The sequence below is a fragment of the Epinephelus fuscoguttatus genome, linkage group LG6, assembly GCF_011397635.1.
Source record: "Epinephelus fuscoguttatus linkage group LG6, E.fuscoguttatus.final_Chr_v1".
Classification (NCBI taxonomy): domain Eukaryota; kingdom Metazoa; phylum Chordata; class Actinopteri; order Perciformes; family Serranidae; genus Epinephelus; species Epinephelus fuscoguttatus.
Genome location: NC_064757.1, coordinates 23,710,976 through 23,726,652, shown reverse-complemented (window position 1 = coordinate 23,726,652; position 15,677 = coordinate 23,710,976). Strand labels below are relative to the sequence as shown.

Here is a 15,677-nt window from a genome sequence, read left to right as displayed (position 1 = left end):
AATAAAACCACACCACATCATGACCACTGTCCTCCAGCACCCATGTACTTGCCATTTGAGATTGCAAAAGAACATGCGCTTATCAGTCGTAAATGAACACAAAGGTTATACTTCAAAGATAAAAATACCCGGCATAATATGCATAATGACGAGCTCTAGTGGGAACGCTTGACAAGGTTCCTTTACGTTGGTCAGCTGTGTCATTATATAACTGAATAAGCAAATATTACTCATACAACCCTGTTAATCACTATAAATGCTGTTGGTGCAGTGACAAATGTGTAAACCCTGAATGACACGTATACTTAAGTTGATCGTGATTTATCTTGTGTTGCCCCTGCAGAGGATCTCTCAGACGGCGAGGAGGTCCTCCCGAAGGAAATTGCCAAGTGGAACTCCAACGACCTTATGGACAAGATTGAAGCTGCAGATACCGAGGAAACTCCTGGTATGATGAAAACGACGAGCGCATCGTCCTGGAAAAGTCACTCTGCCTCAGAGTGAGATGCTAAAAATGTGTGTGTTTGCAGGTGAGCTGTTCAAGGAAATGACAGTTGATTATGAAAGAGCAACCAGCGAGGAAAGACTAGATGAGGTACGTGTGTCTGACAGTGAGTGTCTGTTTACAAAACACAAGCAGCAGAATCATGTCTGAAAAAAATATTACTGAAGAACCATCTGCAGAAATCTGCCTGCAGGACACAAAAACTTCTGGTAAAGTTGGTTTCATTATACACTGAACAAAAATATCAATGTTTTTGCGCACATATTTCACGAGTTCAAATAAAGGATCTAAGACTTTTTCTTTTATGCACGCAAAAGGTTTAGGTCTCTCAAATTTTGTTCACATATTTAAATTTGTGTCAGTGAACGCTTTGCCAACATAATCTATTCACATGACATGGGTTATATATCAAGATGCTGATTAAACAGCATCAGTATTACACAGGTGTACCTTGGGCTAATTACATTTAAAGGCCACTCCACAATGTGCAGTTTGTCAAACAACACAATGCTGCAGAAGTCTGGGGAGGGATCCCAAGATTGGTGGGTGATAAGTGGTGTCGTAGGCCACCTCCTCTGTTTAACTGAGGAAAGACCAGAACATCACCGTCTTGCCACGAGACAAAGGGAGATGCACAGTGGTGCTGAAGACAGTGGACTACCATGCCAAAGTCACTACTCTGCTCAGCGACATACGAGACACTGAGGCGAGATCCTACCAGTGGCTACACAAACAAGGTCATAGATTATCTACAAAAACTCAAAAAGGACAGTCATTGACAGAACACTGTATTATCGACTGTACCCTGGGGAAGCCATCCCATGCATCTATGGACTCCCCAAGATACGCAAGGAAGGTGCACCACTGAGACCTATCATCAGTCACATACAACATCTCCAAACACCTCGCTATTATCCTAGCTCCCCTGGTTGGTAACACTCAACACCATGTCAAGAGCTCTCAGGATTTTACCAACAAGACCAGAGAGATAACTCTGGACTCTGACGAAACTGGTATCATAAGACATCACTTCACTTTCAACTTGCAGTCCCACCAAAGAAGCAGTCAAGACAGTGAGGAATCGTTAGCTACAAGACAGTACCCATTCCAACAGGGCCAACTTCACCCCAGGTATTACTATGACCTGGATGACTGAGAATCTTCACCGACACACATCAATGGCATGCTAACTAAAGGAATGTCCAACAGAGCTGTTGTCTGTGAACTGAATGTTCATTTAACTGCCATAAGCCATCCCTAATATCGTTTCTTAACATTTGGCAGTACATCCAACCAGCCTCACAACCACAGAACAAGTGTAATCACACCAGCTCAGGACCTCCACATCCAGCCTCTTCACCTGCAAGCCACCAGACAGCTGATGCAGAAGTTGGTTTGCACAACCAAAGAATTTCTGCCCGAACTGCTAGAAGCTCAGATGATCTTGCAGGTGAAGAAGCCAGATATTGAGATCCTAGGCTGACTTGCTAGACTGGTTGGATGTACTGCCTAATTCTTGGAAATGACAACAGCAGCAACAGCTCTGGCGAACATCCCTGCAGTCAGGCCTCAAAACTTGTGACATCAGTGGCATTTCCCTGTGTGATTAAACTGCACATTGTAGAGTTGCCTTTCATTGTGACCATCCCAAGGCACACCTGTGTAATAATCATGCTATTAAATCAGCATCTTGATGTGTCACACCTGTCAGGTGGATGGATTATGTGGGGGAAGTGCTCACTAACACAGCTTTTAAGGAGAGAAATAAGTCTTGTGTCTGCTTAGAAGTCCTAGACCTTTGATTTCAGTTCATGAAAAATGGGAGCAAAAACAAAATTCTTGCATTCATATTTTAGTTCAGTGTATTAAACATAGTCATTTTGCATTAGGTTTTACAGTTTGGGGGATAAGAGGAGGGCTGTTTGTCCCTGAGCCTCTCTGTCCTCTTGTGTTCAGATGCGTGGCTCTGTTAGCGGCCAAGTCGATAGCTCTCCCATTCCCACCATCATGGTAACAAGGCACCAGTCAGTAAGTAATCATTTCGGCCATAGTGCACTGTGGGCTACTGTAGCGCCACAGATCCCCCCCCTGAACAAACCCAGTACTTACTGCCCCTGCCTTCCCCCCCCGCCGTTGCCAAAACCCAAATCCATGTGCTCCTCCTCAACCTCACCTCCCTCTGTTCAACTTCTGTGTACTTGCAGCTGTGGCATTAAGTGGACATAATAGTGCTTCTTTAGAAAGTTTTGTATCAGACGTAAAAGACAAAACTGCACATTATGTTGTTGTGTTTAATGTGATTTGTCCTCAGGAACTTGTCGTTGTTTGCTGTTAGTTGAACAGTTGTCTAGGTGGAGTGTAGGTTGGCTCTGTCCTGTTCCCCTTCATGGTTCTTCGTCCCTCTCTAGTTGTGAAAAGAAGTTTGTACCAAAATTTTAATGTGTGTGGTCATGTTTGAAGAGATGGATGCAAATATGACTCACAAATCTGACAAGACACAAATAACTGTAATGCACAATACTAAAGCATTGTTGTTTCTCTGTGACTCAGTCAGCATGTTGTCTCTGGTCATGCTAATAAAAAGGATGTTTTCATAAGTGTTTATATGTCACTTATTAAACATCCTGCAATAGCTTTTACTCGTCATCCCCATCCATCACCCTCTTTTGTGTTTTTAATCGTCTGTTCTCAGGAGAGCTCGTCTCAGCAGTGTCTGCAGCCTTCCAAGATCCACGTGCTGATCTTGGTTCTGCACGGAGGGAACATCCTGGACACAGGCGGAGGCGACCAGAACAGCAAGCAGGCCGACGTCAACACGATTAGTTCAGCTTTTGACACAGTCATGCGTGTTCACTACCCCGCGGCGCTGGGACGCATCGCCATCCGCTTGGTACCCTGCCCTGCCATCTGTGCCGAGGCCTTCTCCCTGGTGTCCAAGTAAGAGGGGACACACACGCACACATTTTTTTTTTTCTGCACACTGCAAGCATTGTGGATAATGATTGACGGCTTCTGTTTATTGACTGTGATTGCTGTTTGCTTTTGATGGAAAAGATCCAGGTGCAGCTCATGACCGTCGACCCCCTCCTCCTGTGTTTGTTTCTGCACACTCCTCTGTGGAACGCCTTGATCTCAGAAATATGTTTGTAATTTAATTTTGTTGATTTGCGTCTTTTGCGGCAGCCTGAGCCCGTACAGCTACGATGAGGGATGCCTCTCCAGCAGCCAGGACCACATTCCCCTGGCAGCTCTCCCCCTCTTGGCCACCTCTTCGCCACAGTACCAGGAGGCTATGGCCACCGTCATCGTCAGGGCCAACCAGGTTTACACAGACTTCATAAAGTCTCTGGATGGGGCAGCTTTCTCTGGCCAGGTCAGTTACTGAGGTTATCAGTGCTATTGAATTCTCACATACCAACAGTTTTGAGTTGTTTTTGACCTTCTCTTTTAATTTTTCCATCTTATAACAATTTTTGTGATCATTTTATATTGATATTTAAACATTAATATATGGGGGCAGGAATAGAAATTGATAAATCACAAATAAAGTAGACGGATATCACAAATGTCCATGCATTAATCAGCCCACAATTGGCTAGCAATGACGAACAAAACAAAAATCAAAGAAATAAGAGCTTTTTTTTTTTTGGCTATACTTGGCAACTTCTGGCTTGTAAGAAATTATTTTAGGTAATACGTTTGATAGCACCTCTAAAACTCTCCTACTCTGCAACCCTTGGGCACTCCCACACTATATAAATGTTCCCCATACATTTTGAGTGCCTAGGGTGTAGTTTGGTGAGGATAAAGCTTTCATTTTATGCAATGTGCAGGGAGTAAAGTATGTTCTGTGTATGAAATTAAAATGAATAACTTGATGGCTTGGGTTCCTAAAAGATGGCTGCATGTTCTGCCAGATTAGTTTCCAATTTGGGTTGGAGCTATTTGAGAAGAGGTCCGCCTTCCACAGTCTGTTAGCAGATAGCGGCTTACAGGAGACCTTATGCAAGATGGAATATGTTGTCGAGACTGGCCCGCTGAGGCTGGTTGGAGCTGTATGGAATGGATGTGTGGAGAAAGGGTATTTTCTGACGCACACCATAAGTGTGCATTGCTTTGCTGGGTTGGGAATAGAAAAAAAGACGATGTGCCAGTTATTTTGAAATGTTTCTGGATGTCTTGAAATGCTCCGAGGCCATTTATGGTCCTATAAATGTCATGTGAGAGTGTGCACTCTTCGTTACTACTTCACTGAGGGAATGAAATTGGTTTGCCTCCTAATTGGAGGTTATTGTTGTGAAAAATGGGAGAGTGAAGATTCCAGTTAGACAAAATCTTGCAGTGCTTTTTGGTTTGACGCTTAAGAGGGATTACTTCGGTAGTAACTGACCCGAATTTCTTTCTTGATTGTTTGACTGAAACGTTGGAGTAGATCAGATCTTGTAACCTGAGGGTGCACCGTGTTTGCTTCAGCTAACATTCAAAACACAAGAGAGGTGGGATTTAACCATTTTGAGACAGAGTACACTGCATTTGACCAGTGACTCTACTGGAAGTTAGGTTCACCAAATCCCCCTTTGCCTTTTTGTCTTTGGAAAGTAGACAGTGTTGTGCAGTTGTCTTGTTAATTGATTCTCCACTTCATGGTACATACCCAAGTGACAATCAGTAGCAAAATAATAAAGATTTTTCTCATTTTAACATCTCATTATTTTTTTACTTCCTGGAACAGATTCATTTTGTTTGTGTTATTGAGCTTTGTTGGAGCAGGTGTATATATCCTAAGGATGTGTGTCAAAAATATAATTATTGCTTTATTAACTTTATGTCTAACTGTTCACTCCTCTAGGTATGCCTCATTGGGGACTGTGTAGGAGGAATCTTGGGATTTGATGCACTGTGCAGTAGCAATCAGACAGTCAATGAAAGCCAGAACAGCAGTCGCAGGGGAAGTGTCGTCAGCGTACAGGTAAGAGACAAAACACTCAGAGTACTTAATACATATGCCAGCAATATGTTTTAACTCATTACTGACAATAGCATCAAACATAAATATGATTATATGAGAAATACAGTGAGAAGTTTCCTTTGAAAATCTGTCCTACACCTATTATTTTAACGTGTACCTTTTTCTTCATCACATACAGCAGTGTGTTGTAAGTTTTTAAATGTTCCTGACTCACCCCCGCAGGACCAGGACCTCCTCTCTCCTGGCATCATTGTCAACAGCGGCCATGGGTCGGCCTCGCCAACCCTGGAGGGCAGCCGTCACCTCAGTCGCAGTAACATCGACATCCCTCGTGCCGCCGCAGGTGACGACACCAAGCGACAACTGCCACGTAAGAGGAGTGACTCCTCCACCTATGAGCTGGACACAATAAAACAGCACCAGGCCTTCCTGACCAGGTGTGTGGGATGACAAAAATCGTTACCTTAGAGACAACCTCAGTCCAGTTCTTGTTTTTTTGCACTGAATGTGATTTATTTTTAATTCTACAAGAGGAAATGACTTTGTGCTGTCCTTCCAGCTTACACTCCAGTGTTCTGCGGAGTGATGCTGTGTCACGCAGGTCGAGCAGCAGCACGATGCTGGATGGGGGCTCCCTGGGGAAGTTTGACTTTGAGGTGTCCGACTTTTTCCTGTTTGGCTCTCCACTGGGCTTGGTTCTTGCCCTGAGAAAGACTGTCATTCCTATGTTGGATGGTAAGCTAATTTAGACAGAGGTTAGAATGAAATTAATGTTGTTAATGACACATTTTGCAAGAGTTAAAAAAAATAACCTTTCTGACTACAAAGTTATTTTTCATCATCAAATATTAATTATATGTCCTGGCATCATAAGCAGTATTTAAAAGCTACCAAACCTCGTATGTTCTTAAGAAAGGACATACCTAAAGAAAGTCTGAGGGAAGATGGACCCACTCTACTCTCCTGTCTCATGTCTTTGGTTCGATTTCTCCCCCTAGTGGCCCAGCTGCGGCCTGCCTGTCAGCAGGTCTATAACCTGTTCCACCCAGCTGATCCCTCAGCCTCCCGCCTGGAGCCTCTGCTGGAGAGGAAGTTTCACCTCCTGCCTCCCTTCAATGTACCCCGTTACCAACGCTTTCCCCTGGGAGATGGAAACTCCGCCCTACTGGGTGAGCCCTCAACACTGATGATGTATAAAAGCCTCAGTCATATCAAATAAGTATATATATCCAGTCATGGATTACGGTTTAGAATAGTTGATGTACGTCTGATTTTGATTCACATGCACAGACACAAATGCAAAATTCCCTGTAATGAAATGGCTGTTTAATTTCTCCTTTTAACTTAAAGGGTAGCTTCTGTATTGTTGAACTTGGACCCCGTTTTCCCATGTTTCTGTGTCAAAAAAACTAATGGGAACAATATTTTTGGAAATTGGTTCAATATTTAGGGAGAGAGCTGCAGCCGACAACCACAAACAGGCGACAGTGGCATATTTGCGCCATCAGTTTACGTCCTCTTAGAGTTCTTATTTTTGCCACTGACAGGCTCAGATTGTATTGTGTGTCTGACAATGTTATGGAAAGTACCCCTATAGATAAAACATTTATTAAAACAAGCACTTGTTACATTGCAGCCTGTATCACTACTGTCTGTTGCAGCCCTCTCATTCAATACTGGACCAGTTTCAAAACCTGTCGCTCTCATTAGTTACTTGGACACAAAAACATGGAAAAATCCATTTCAGGTTGAAAAATACAGAAGTTACCCTTTAAGGTCACATCAGCTGATGCTTCAGACACTGATTGTAACGCACTGTCCTGTTCCCCAGGGATGCTTGCCTTAGTGAACACATGCCTTAAAGACATCTGAGTAGCACTCGATGAGTTCCTCCCCACACAGTAAACACTGTCTCAAAGAAAAATGAAACATTTTTCTACTGTTTGTGCTTCAGCATCTTTTGTGAAGCGGTTTATTCATCTAAATGTGGTCATAGTCCTGCTGGTGGTTTTCTGTTTGGACACTCATTGTAGTGGAGTAACCCTTAGAGGCCCACCCTACCCTTTTTATACAAACATCTGTCCATGATTCACCAGGGAAAAGTACACAGACATGAGTAAGGTAATTAATAAAAAGCCATGAGGGTTATTAAGCTGTATAAGCATAGCGATATTTTGTATGGACTTCAGGCCAGGGCTTTAATGTTTCAGAGTAGTTTTCATCCTGAATATCCTCAGGTCTGCCTTGTTTAACTTATTAGCAAACTTTTCAGGACAGATAAAGTTTTAAAGACAAATTTAAGATCATTTTTGAGTTAAGTATTTGCAAATGGTTTTTTGACTAGCAAATTCCAGGGTTTTTAAAACCTTAGTGTAGCTTTATGGCTGACCAGAAGTTGCGATTCAAAAGAAATGGGCTCGACTAAGGGCTTGACTCTGCTTTCTTGTCTCATGTTCAGTTGTTCTTGCTTCATATGTTTTTGTGTCTTCCCTGTCTTCTTTCCCTCCTCCTCTCTCGGCCTCCTGTCCCCATATCTGTGTACGTGACTCTCTACCTCCAAATATCCCCCCCTCTTGACCTCTGCCCCCTCTGCCCCTCCACCTCCCTCTGTAGTGGAGACAGTCCAGAGCAACGCTCAGCTGCTACTTGACAGCGGGCCTCCCCTGTCCCTTCGCTGTCAGGAGACCATCAGTGAGACCTGCATCCCTGTGCCTGTGCTAAACTGGCAGGAGGGCTCCCTCAAAGCCACACCCGCCACTGTGGAGTGTGTGTAGCCTCTCCCATTCACCTGCATCTGTCCTCACCCCCATTCACCGTGGTTTTTTTGTCTGTTTGTTCTTGCTGTCACGTCCAAGATGCTCAGATTTATACCTGTCGTGTTTCCTTTCTGAGTATTCCCATTGCTGTTGTTTCAAGAGTCAAGAGCCTTTACTACCTTTACTTGTAGCATTTAGTGTTTATCATAACTACATCGTATAAGTTGTTAAATTTCTTGGTTAAATTCTTGGGCTCTTAAATTTGAAATAGAAATAATACAAAACTCTTACATCTTGCCATGGAAATACTTTGAAAAATCTGCTAAGCATCTCATGTGGTGTTCCATTTCGTTGTCGCCATCATATATTCGTGTCACGTACAATGTTTGGAGGACGCGAGCATTTGTGTTTGTGCTGTGTGTTTTTTTTAACTGGGTTTCAGTGTGTGTGCATCACTTCCATATTATCAAATTGTTAATGTCGGCAGATGGTTTTTCTACAATCATCCGAATTTCAGAGACGTTTTAATGTGAGGATTGTGTTGCTTGTGATGTTGTGTTTGCACAGTGTACAGTACATGGAGCTCGATCTATACGTCCCAAATACACTGTTCCATATGTTTCTACTTGTGTTAATGGTCAGAGGTCATCTGATTTAGTAAAATCTCCAGCTCTAAAGAGTTTAAAATGATATTACTTTCAGAGTTTCCCAAATATTAATTTATTTGTGGCAGCTCGTCACGATATTGATCTTCTATATTTGGAGCTGCAGTGTTAATTTGGAGCGCTGCTGGAATATATATACTGGAGCACAGCGTGTACTCTGGGCACAGACGAAGCAGCAGAACGCCAGGCACAGAGAAGCTTAATCATTTGTTAATTTATGTAGAAATAAAGCAACATTTTTTTGTCTTAGAACAGCTCTCTTTTTTTAGTTTAGATGAAACCGCCCATGTTCCCATGAAAACCAGGCATCCGGCGGTCCAGCGCTGGGTCTAAAATGTGCTTCCAATTACCTCAGCAGCTGCTGCTCCTCTAATCTGATCAGCCCTGATTGATCTGACTGATTTATTCTTCACCCAGCAACTCAAACTCAACAAGAGTTCTGCCTGTGCTGCGTTCACGGACCAGCAAAACCTCTGAATTCAGAGAGGGAACATAGACTGATCACTCCTGCCGCCACACATAGATTCTAATTATGTGGGAAACACTGACCTTGCTGTTAGATGTAAAAGCATCTTCATAAGAGATACTAACACGTAGGTGTGACTGTAACAGATGTGGGCATTTGTGATTTTGAGTGTTTTATGTACTCATGCGCCCGTGTTCCCACTGGTCGGTTGCAGAAATCTGACCTTGGCCGCCACATGGCCACCCTTTGGTTTCACATGTCCTCTGAAACCATGGTGCCTGCCGTCACATTTCTCTGCTGCTGCCTGAACCCACATCTCCCTCCCCCTCATCACTGTGAGTTCGCCTTACCTGTGTCTCTGTCTAATGGGATCTCCTTGTTTCGGCTCAATAGCGGATGTTGTTCAGTCTCATGGTGGTGTCTTCATGGACAGTTCGTACCCCTCATCCCCCGTAACGGGCCCCCTCTCCCGGGGCCAGCGGAGGGCCAGTGAGGTCAGCATTGCCAGCCAGGTCTCAGGAATGGCAGACAGTTACACTGCCACCAACATAGCCAACAGTAAGTGTTCTCAATACCACCAAGCCTCTCTATCTCTCTGCCTTCCACTCACACACACACTGCTCTAATTATTCCCCCTCTTTCTTTCTGTCTAAATCTCCTCTATATTTCTGTCTTTCCTTTTTCCGACTCTCCTCCCCCATCTTCCCTTTCAGCCCCGTTACTCTGACTCCACACACACACCCTGCACTCCAGCTGGAGCAGTCTAGTCAGCCAGATAGCTCCTGTCTCTACTTCTGCTCAGATAGACTTAACACCTGCAGTGTATCCAGACTGTCGTGCAGAGCGTTTTCTCCATCTTGTTGAAGTTTAAAATCCCAAATACGAGCAAGCTGAGTCCTGAAGAAGAGCAAGTTTAGCGCCACTTTTCACTGTCTGTCTGACTCTTATCCACTGTCTAAATGTAAATGCAATGAACGAGTGCTGCATTTATCTGATGTTGCAATGCATGTGGACACCTGCCTCCCTCTGCCATTCTCACATTGTCCACTCCTTACTGCAGTGTTTGCTGAGATGATCGGTATTCTGTTGTGTTTTATGTGAAACTGTCCTCCCTCCTCACTATTTCACTTTTGTTACCAGAGCATTTTTATGTACCTCACGTTGTTGTTCCGCACACTGCCGCTTTAGCACCTACAGTACAACCCTGGGGATGCACGTGAACTAATGATAACAGATTTTTTGCTCATGCGATACAGGCTATCAGGAGACCTTCAACAGTATCACCCTGCCCTCCTGCCTTAACTGCTGTACTAACAATGATTTTTCAGCTTTCACAGTTCTGTTTGAAGCAGCTTACTGACTCTGGACCCATCCCAACATCACGCTTCAAACTGTTTTAACTGTCATAAACTGTCTCATACCAACATGCATCCAATTTTTACATGATTTCTTTGTCTTTGTTTTCTCCCCCATAGCCAAGTCATGCCAAATTAACCAGTCCAAAAAGTTAAGCCTTTTGTCACAACTCGCCCTTTCATCGCCAAACAAATTCTTCCTGAAAAGTCCTCCTAAATCCCGTAAGAAAGCAGTGGCTGCTGGTCAGGCTGCGGGATCTCCTGACGCCGATCTAGTGGCAGATCTGGACAGTGAGACTAGTGAAACTCTAAGTCCCATTGGCCAGTACGAGAACTGCCTGTCAGCTGGGCTGGACTGTGCTATATCTGATCTGGTCTCACTGGACTCCCAGGCTGAAGTGGACCAAGGTATTCTTCTAAGGGAGGGGACTTCTGAAGTCATCGTGAGGCTGTTGGTCTTTTCTGTGTGCTGTTCCTTACTGTGTGTCCAAATCCAAAAACTCAGTCCTGCTCTTCCAGAAAACCTCTTCTTCCTTTCCTTTACCTGTCACAATTAAATTCATAAAGATTTAAGGCAACCACCTTTATAATGAGGAATCATGTATGTATAAATCCAGAGCTTTCCAAATCCATAATCTTTTTTTCCATGTCCACTAACATGAATAACCACATGCTCATATAATCATGTGTCAGTTCTAACTATCTTTTTCTTCCTCCTACACTTAACAAAAATTATAAACTCCTGCTTTCCTTCTTTTAGCTGCAGAACTTCTGGGATCGGTGATAGTTGTGGTTTGAAACTGAAATTTTGGTTTTGGCATCAGGGGTGTTGCACCTTTGTGTGGCATCGCATACCTCACACTGAGTCTAACAGTCTCACCTTACATATCTGCACCCTATTCGCTCCATCCCCATCGCAGTTGCAGCACGTTGGTGGGGCACAAAGCGGCTGGATTTCGCCCTGTACTGCCCCGATGCTCTGACCGCTTTCCCCACAGTGGCTTTACCGCACCTCTTCCACGCATCATATTGGGAGTCCACCGATGTTGTGTCTTTCCTCCTGAGACAGGTGAGTCAGCGTTAGAATACCTGCCACTCTTTATGGCCTGTCAATAAGTGATCAGCAGGTGGTTGGTCCTCTTCAGAGATACTGAGGGTGAGTCATTGAAATGTTTCCTGTAGGTCATGAGGCATGACAACTCCAGCATCCTGGAACTCGATGGGAAGGAAGTGTCTGAATTCACTCCCTCCAAACCTCGGGAGAAGTGGCTCCGCAAGAGGACCCATGTGAAGATCAGGGTAGGCATCAGATCAATAAACGTCGGTGTCAGATCTCAAATGTCAATCTGACATTTTTTAAGACACTCGACATTACATTTTTTTGTTAGAGGAATGCTTCACTCACACCACGATCATTTGTAAATCAGTTACTCACCCCTTGTTACGTTGAATCTGTGAGGAAAATGATTTTCTTTTCTGTTTTTTGGTTTTTTTTTCGTGAATTATCTTCACATATTTCAACATAACTTCAGGAGAGTAACTGATGTACAAACAATCATGTTATGGGTGTAGTATTCCTTTAAAGGCATGGAGAAAATAACATTTCAGCATGTATACTTCTTTTACTCCTTTGACAGAACGTGACTGCTAACCATCGTGTAAATGACGCCGTGTTCACAGAAGACTCCCAGCAGGTCGTGACCGGCCGCTTTATGTATGGCCCTCTGGACATGGTCACTTTGGCCGGGGAGAAGGTGATCTCTCTTTTGCCACCACGACAGCACACACAGACTGGTGTCAGCAATGCCTGTGTAGTTTGCGCTCACATGTTTGTAATCCTGCACAGGTTGACCTCCACATCATGACCCAGCCTCCATCAGGAGAGTGGGTGTACTTCAACACAGAAGTGACCAACAGCAGCGGCCGTGTGTCTTTTGTCATCCCAGAGGACAAACGTCTGGGTATCGGGGTCTACCCGGTCAAAATGGTTGTCAGGTGAGATGAGTTTGACCTTCTCATTTTCATGGCAGACATTTTGACTTCTCGTGGCAGGCAAAGCACAGGTGTTTCTAATAATAACAATGGCCCTGTTCAGTTCAAGTGTCACAGTAAATCATGACGGCGTGACAGTGAGACAGGGTGCACAATAACAAGATCCTGAAACCAAAGCAGCTAAATGGAGTGCACCCGTCTGTTCTGATTTGAATATGAATATGACATGCTCTTATGTACAGTCTATGTTCTGTAAGTAGTAATGTAATAATTTTCTCACTCTCTGTTGTTGTTTTCATTCCTCAGGGGCGACCACACATTTGCAGACAGCTACCTGACAGTTATTCCACGTGGCACGGAGTTTGTGGTGTTCAGCATCGACGGGTCATTTGCTGCCAGCGTGTCAATCATGGGCAGTGATCCCAAAGTGCGGGCAGGAGCTGTGGATGTTGTCAGGTACCTCTCTGCTCCTCTTCTTCTCCTGTTTTCCTGGGTTTGAAACAACAGTCTCTTTCAGACTGAAGCACATTAGCGTGTAGCGTTGTTATTTGTGTCTTACTTGTGTGTTATCTCGTTCCTCCTCATTGCAGGCACTGGCAGGATTTAGGCTATTTGATCATCTATGTGACAGGACGACCCGACATGCAGAAGCAGCGGGTCGTGGCTTGGTTATCTCAGCACAACTTCCCTCATGGCATTGTCTCCTTCTGTGACGGCCTGGTCCACGACCCGCTCAGACACAAGGCCAACTTCCTCAAGTCGCTGACAGAGGTCAGTGCAGTTTTATAAATACTATAGTTTGTACATTTGTTGTCTTGGTCTTTGTGGAAAGAATAAGCAATGCAAACAGTGCTTTTGTTCATTTGACTGATTTCAGGCACACTTGAAGATTTTCGCTGGCTACGGATCAACCAAAGACATCTCAGTCTACACCTCCATTGGCCTCCCTCCTTCCCAAATATACATTGTCGGTAGACCGTCCAAGAAGATGCAGCACCAGTGCCAGGTACCATTGGATTATTATTTAATGCATGACTTGGGGAATTTATCTCGCTTTTCAAATTGATATTCCATTTCTATATCAAGGATACTAAAGTAAGTACCTAAAACCTAGATGGAAATTAGGCACCTTTCACACCCACAGACTGTTCCAGAAATGTTCAGGAACATTTCCTGCATGAGAGCAGGGATTGTTATTCAGGGAAATCTGTACCACTGATTTCTTACCTCAAGACTGAGGCTACATTCACACTGCAACCTTATTGCTCAATTCAGATTTTTGGTCAGATCTGATTTTTTTTTTTTTTCGGTTGCTCGCATAATTTTTTAAATAGGACGAATGTCAGATTCCAGTCTCCTCTCCTCTCCTCTCCTCTCCCCTCCTCTCCCCTCCTCTCCTCTCCTCTCCTCTCCTCTCATCTGTCCTATCTCCTCTCTTCTATCTCCTCTCTTCTGTCTTCTATCTCCTCTCTGCTCTTCTCCTCTTTCCTTTATCTCCTCTCCACTCATCTGTCTCCTCTCTCCTCTCCTCTATCTCCTCTTTCCTCTCTTCTATATCCTCTCCTCTCTTCTATCTCCTCTTTCCTCTCTTCTATCTCCCCTTTCCTCTCCTCTATATCCCCTCCTCTCTTTTATCTCCTCTCTCCTCTCCTCTATCCTAATTCCTCTCTCCTCTCTTCTATCTCCTCTCTGCTCTTCTCTCCTCTATCTCTTCTCCTCTCCTCTCTTTCCTCTCCTCTCTTCTGTCTCCTCTCTGCTCTTCTCTCCTCTATCTCTTCTCCTCTCCTCTCTTCTGTCTACTCTCTGCTATCCTATTTCCTCTCTCCTCTTCTCTATCTGTCTTAAACTGCAATTGTACTTTGTTAACACTTAAAAAAATGTCATGCCAATAAAGCTTATTGAAAACAAAGACGTCACATGCAGCATGCTGTTGTACAGAAGCAAACATGGAGGCCACTGAAGTCTGCGTTCATGGTTTCGTTTAGAAGTTGATATTTGGTGGAAGCCAGTGAATTCATGAGCAGATGATAACGAGGGCGATGATGAGGAGAAAGAGACAAATTTTTAATGATGGCTTTTTGTAGAGCACTGGCTGCTGCTTCTGTACGGAGGTGTATGTTGATGGAGAGAGCCAGGAGTGGTGGGTTAATGACGTAAATCTCTCCACTGAAACAGATTTCATCCAAAATTGCAGGATGTCAAGGGCTACTTTTAATTAAATCTGTCAGTGCCTCTCCACAAGACTCAGTACAGTCAACCTGTCTGTGGGTGACGCAAAAGTTACATGAAACCGCTAGGTCTGTTCAGACTGGGATCACACTGCAAAAAATCAGACCTTTTAATAAAAGAAATATCTATCCAGAATAAAGATAAATAAAATAATTGATCATTTTATTTCACACTGTAGCGGTCTTACTGCCTTCCCTCATGCAATCTGTTCTTCTTGGGAAGATGAATTTGACATTGTGATTCCCTGGAAACAATTTTTTTTGAACAGTTTCCGAAATGGCAATCAATTCTTACTCCAGAATTTTTCAACTGAAGATTTTCTATAAAATTATTGCCACTAAAAAACAACTTCATATGTTTAACATTGACAAATCATAACTATGTAGATTCTGCAGTGAGCAAGAGGAAGACCAGTTGCACTGGTTTTTCTGCAGCTATTATGTTGCAGGTTTCTGGACTGATATCCAAGGCTGGCTGAGGCCCCTCAAACATTATATTAAATACATTACAAGAATACTGGCTCCAGACAGAAACATTTCCTCGCCTGCCATGTTCCAAAAAATACTAAAATACATCTATCACGTCACATACATGTGACTTCTGACATAGACTTCTGTTGAGTTTTATGTCTGTTGCCATCCAAAACAGTTGCATTACCGCCATCTGCTGAACTGTCCCTTGCCCCATCTAATCTGGCATTGCCATGGCAGGTGTGAAAAGTGCAAGACGGCAATGTTCCT

At 43.8% G+C, this 15,677-nt stretch overlaps 1 protein-coding gene across 8 annotated transcripts in view; it reads left to right on the top strand.

Moving 5' to 3' along the window:
• LOC125889645 (membrane-associated phosphatidylinositol transfer protein 2-like) overlaps nt 1–15,677 on the top strand; it is a 57,455-nt gene that overhangs the window by 36,482 nt on the left and 5,296 nt on the right. For 3 of the 8 annotated variants that reach the window (XM_049577671.1, XM_049577672.1, XM_049577674.1), the window contains exons 8-25: nt 344–448; nt 531–595; nt 3,198–3,442; nt 3,689–3,878; nt 5,355–5,474; nt 5,697–5,911; nt 6,034–6,209; nt 6,473–6,643; nt 8,088–8,240; nt 9,755–9,919; nt 10,837–11,124; nt 11,637–11,785; nt 11,899–12,015; nt 12,354–12,470; nt 12,563–12,711; nt 13,015–13,164; nt 13,299–13,479; nt 13,586–13,714. In XM_049577671.1, the coding sequence (XP_049433628.1) occupies nt 344–448; nt 531–595; nt 3,198–3,442; nt 3,689–3,878; nt 5,355–5,474; nt 5,697–5,911; nt 6,034–6,209; nt 6,473–6,643; nt 8,088–8,240; nt 9,755–9,919; nt 10,837–11,124; nt 11,637–11,785; nt 11,899–12,015; nt 12,354–12,470; nt 12,563–12,711; nt 13,015–13,164; nt 13,299–13,479; nt 13,586–13,714 (2,885 nt within the window). Of the gene's footprint in view, nt 1–343; nt 449–530; nt 596–2,461; nt 2,534–3,197; nt 3,443–3,688; nt 3,879–5,354; nt 5,475–5,696; nt 5,912–6,033; nt 6,210–6,472; nt 6,644–8,087; nt 8,241–9,754; nt 9,920–10,836; nt 11,125–11,636; nt 11,786–11,898; nt 12,016–12,353; nt 12,471–12,562; nt 12,712–13,014; nt 13,165–13,298; nt 13,480–13,585; nt 13,715–15,677 lie in introns of all 8 variants that reach the window. The other 5 variants (XM_049577679.1, XM_049577675.1, XM_049577676.1 and 2 more) reach the window with 5 other exon arrangements.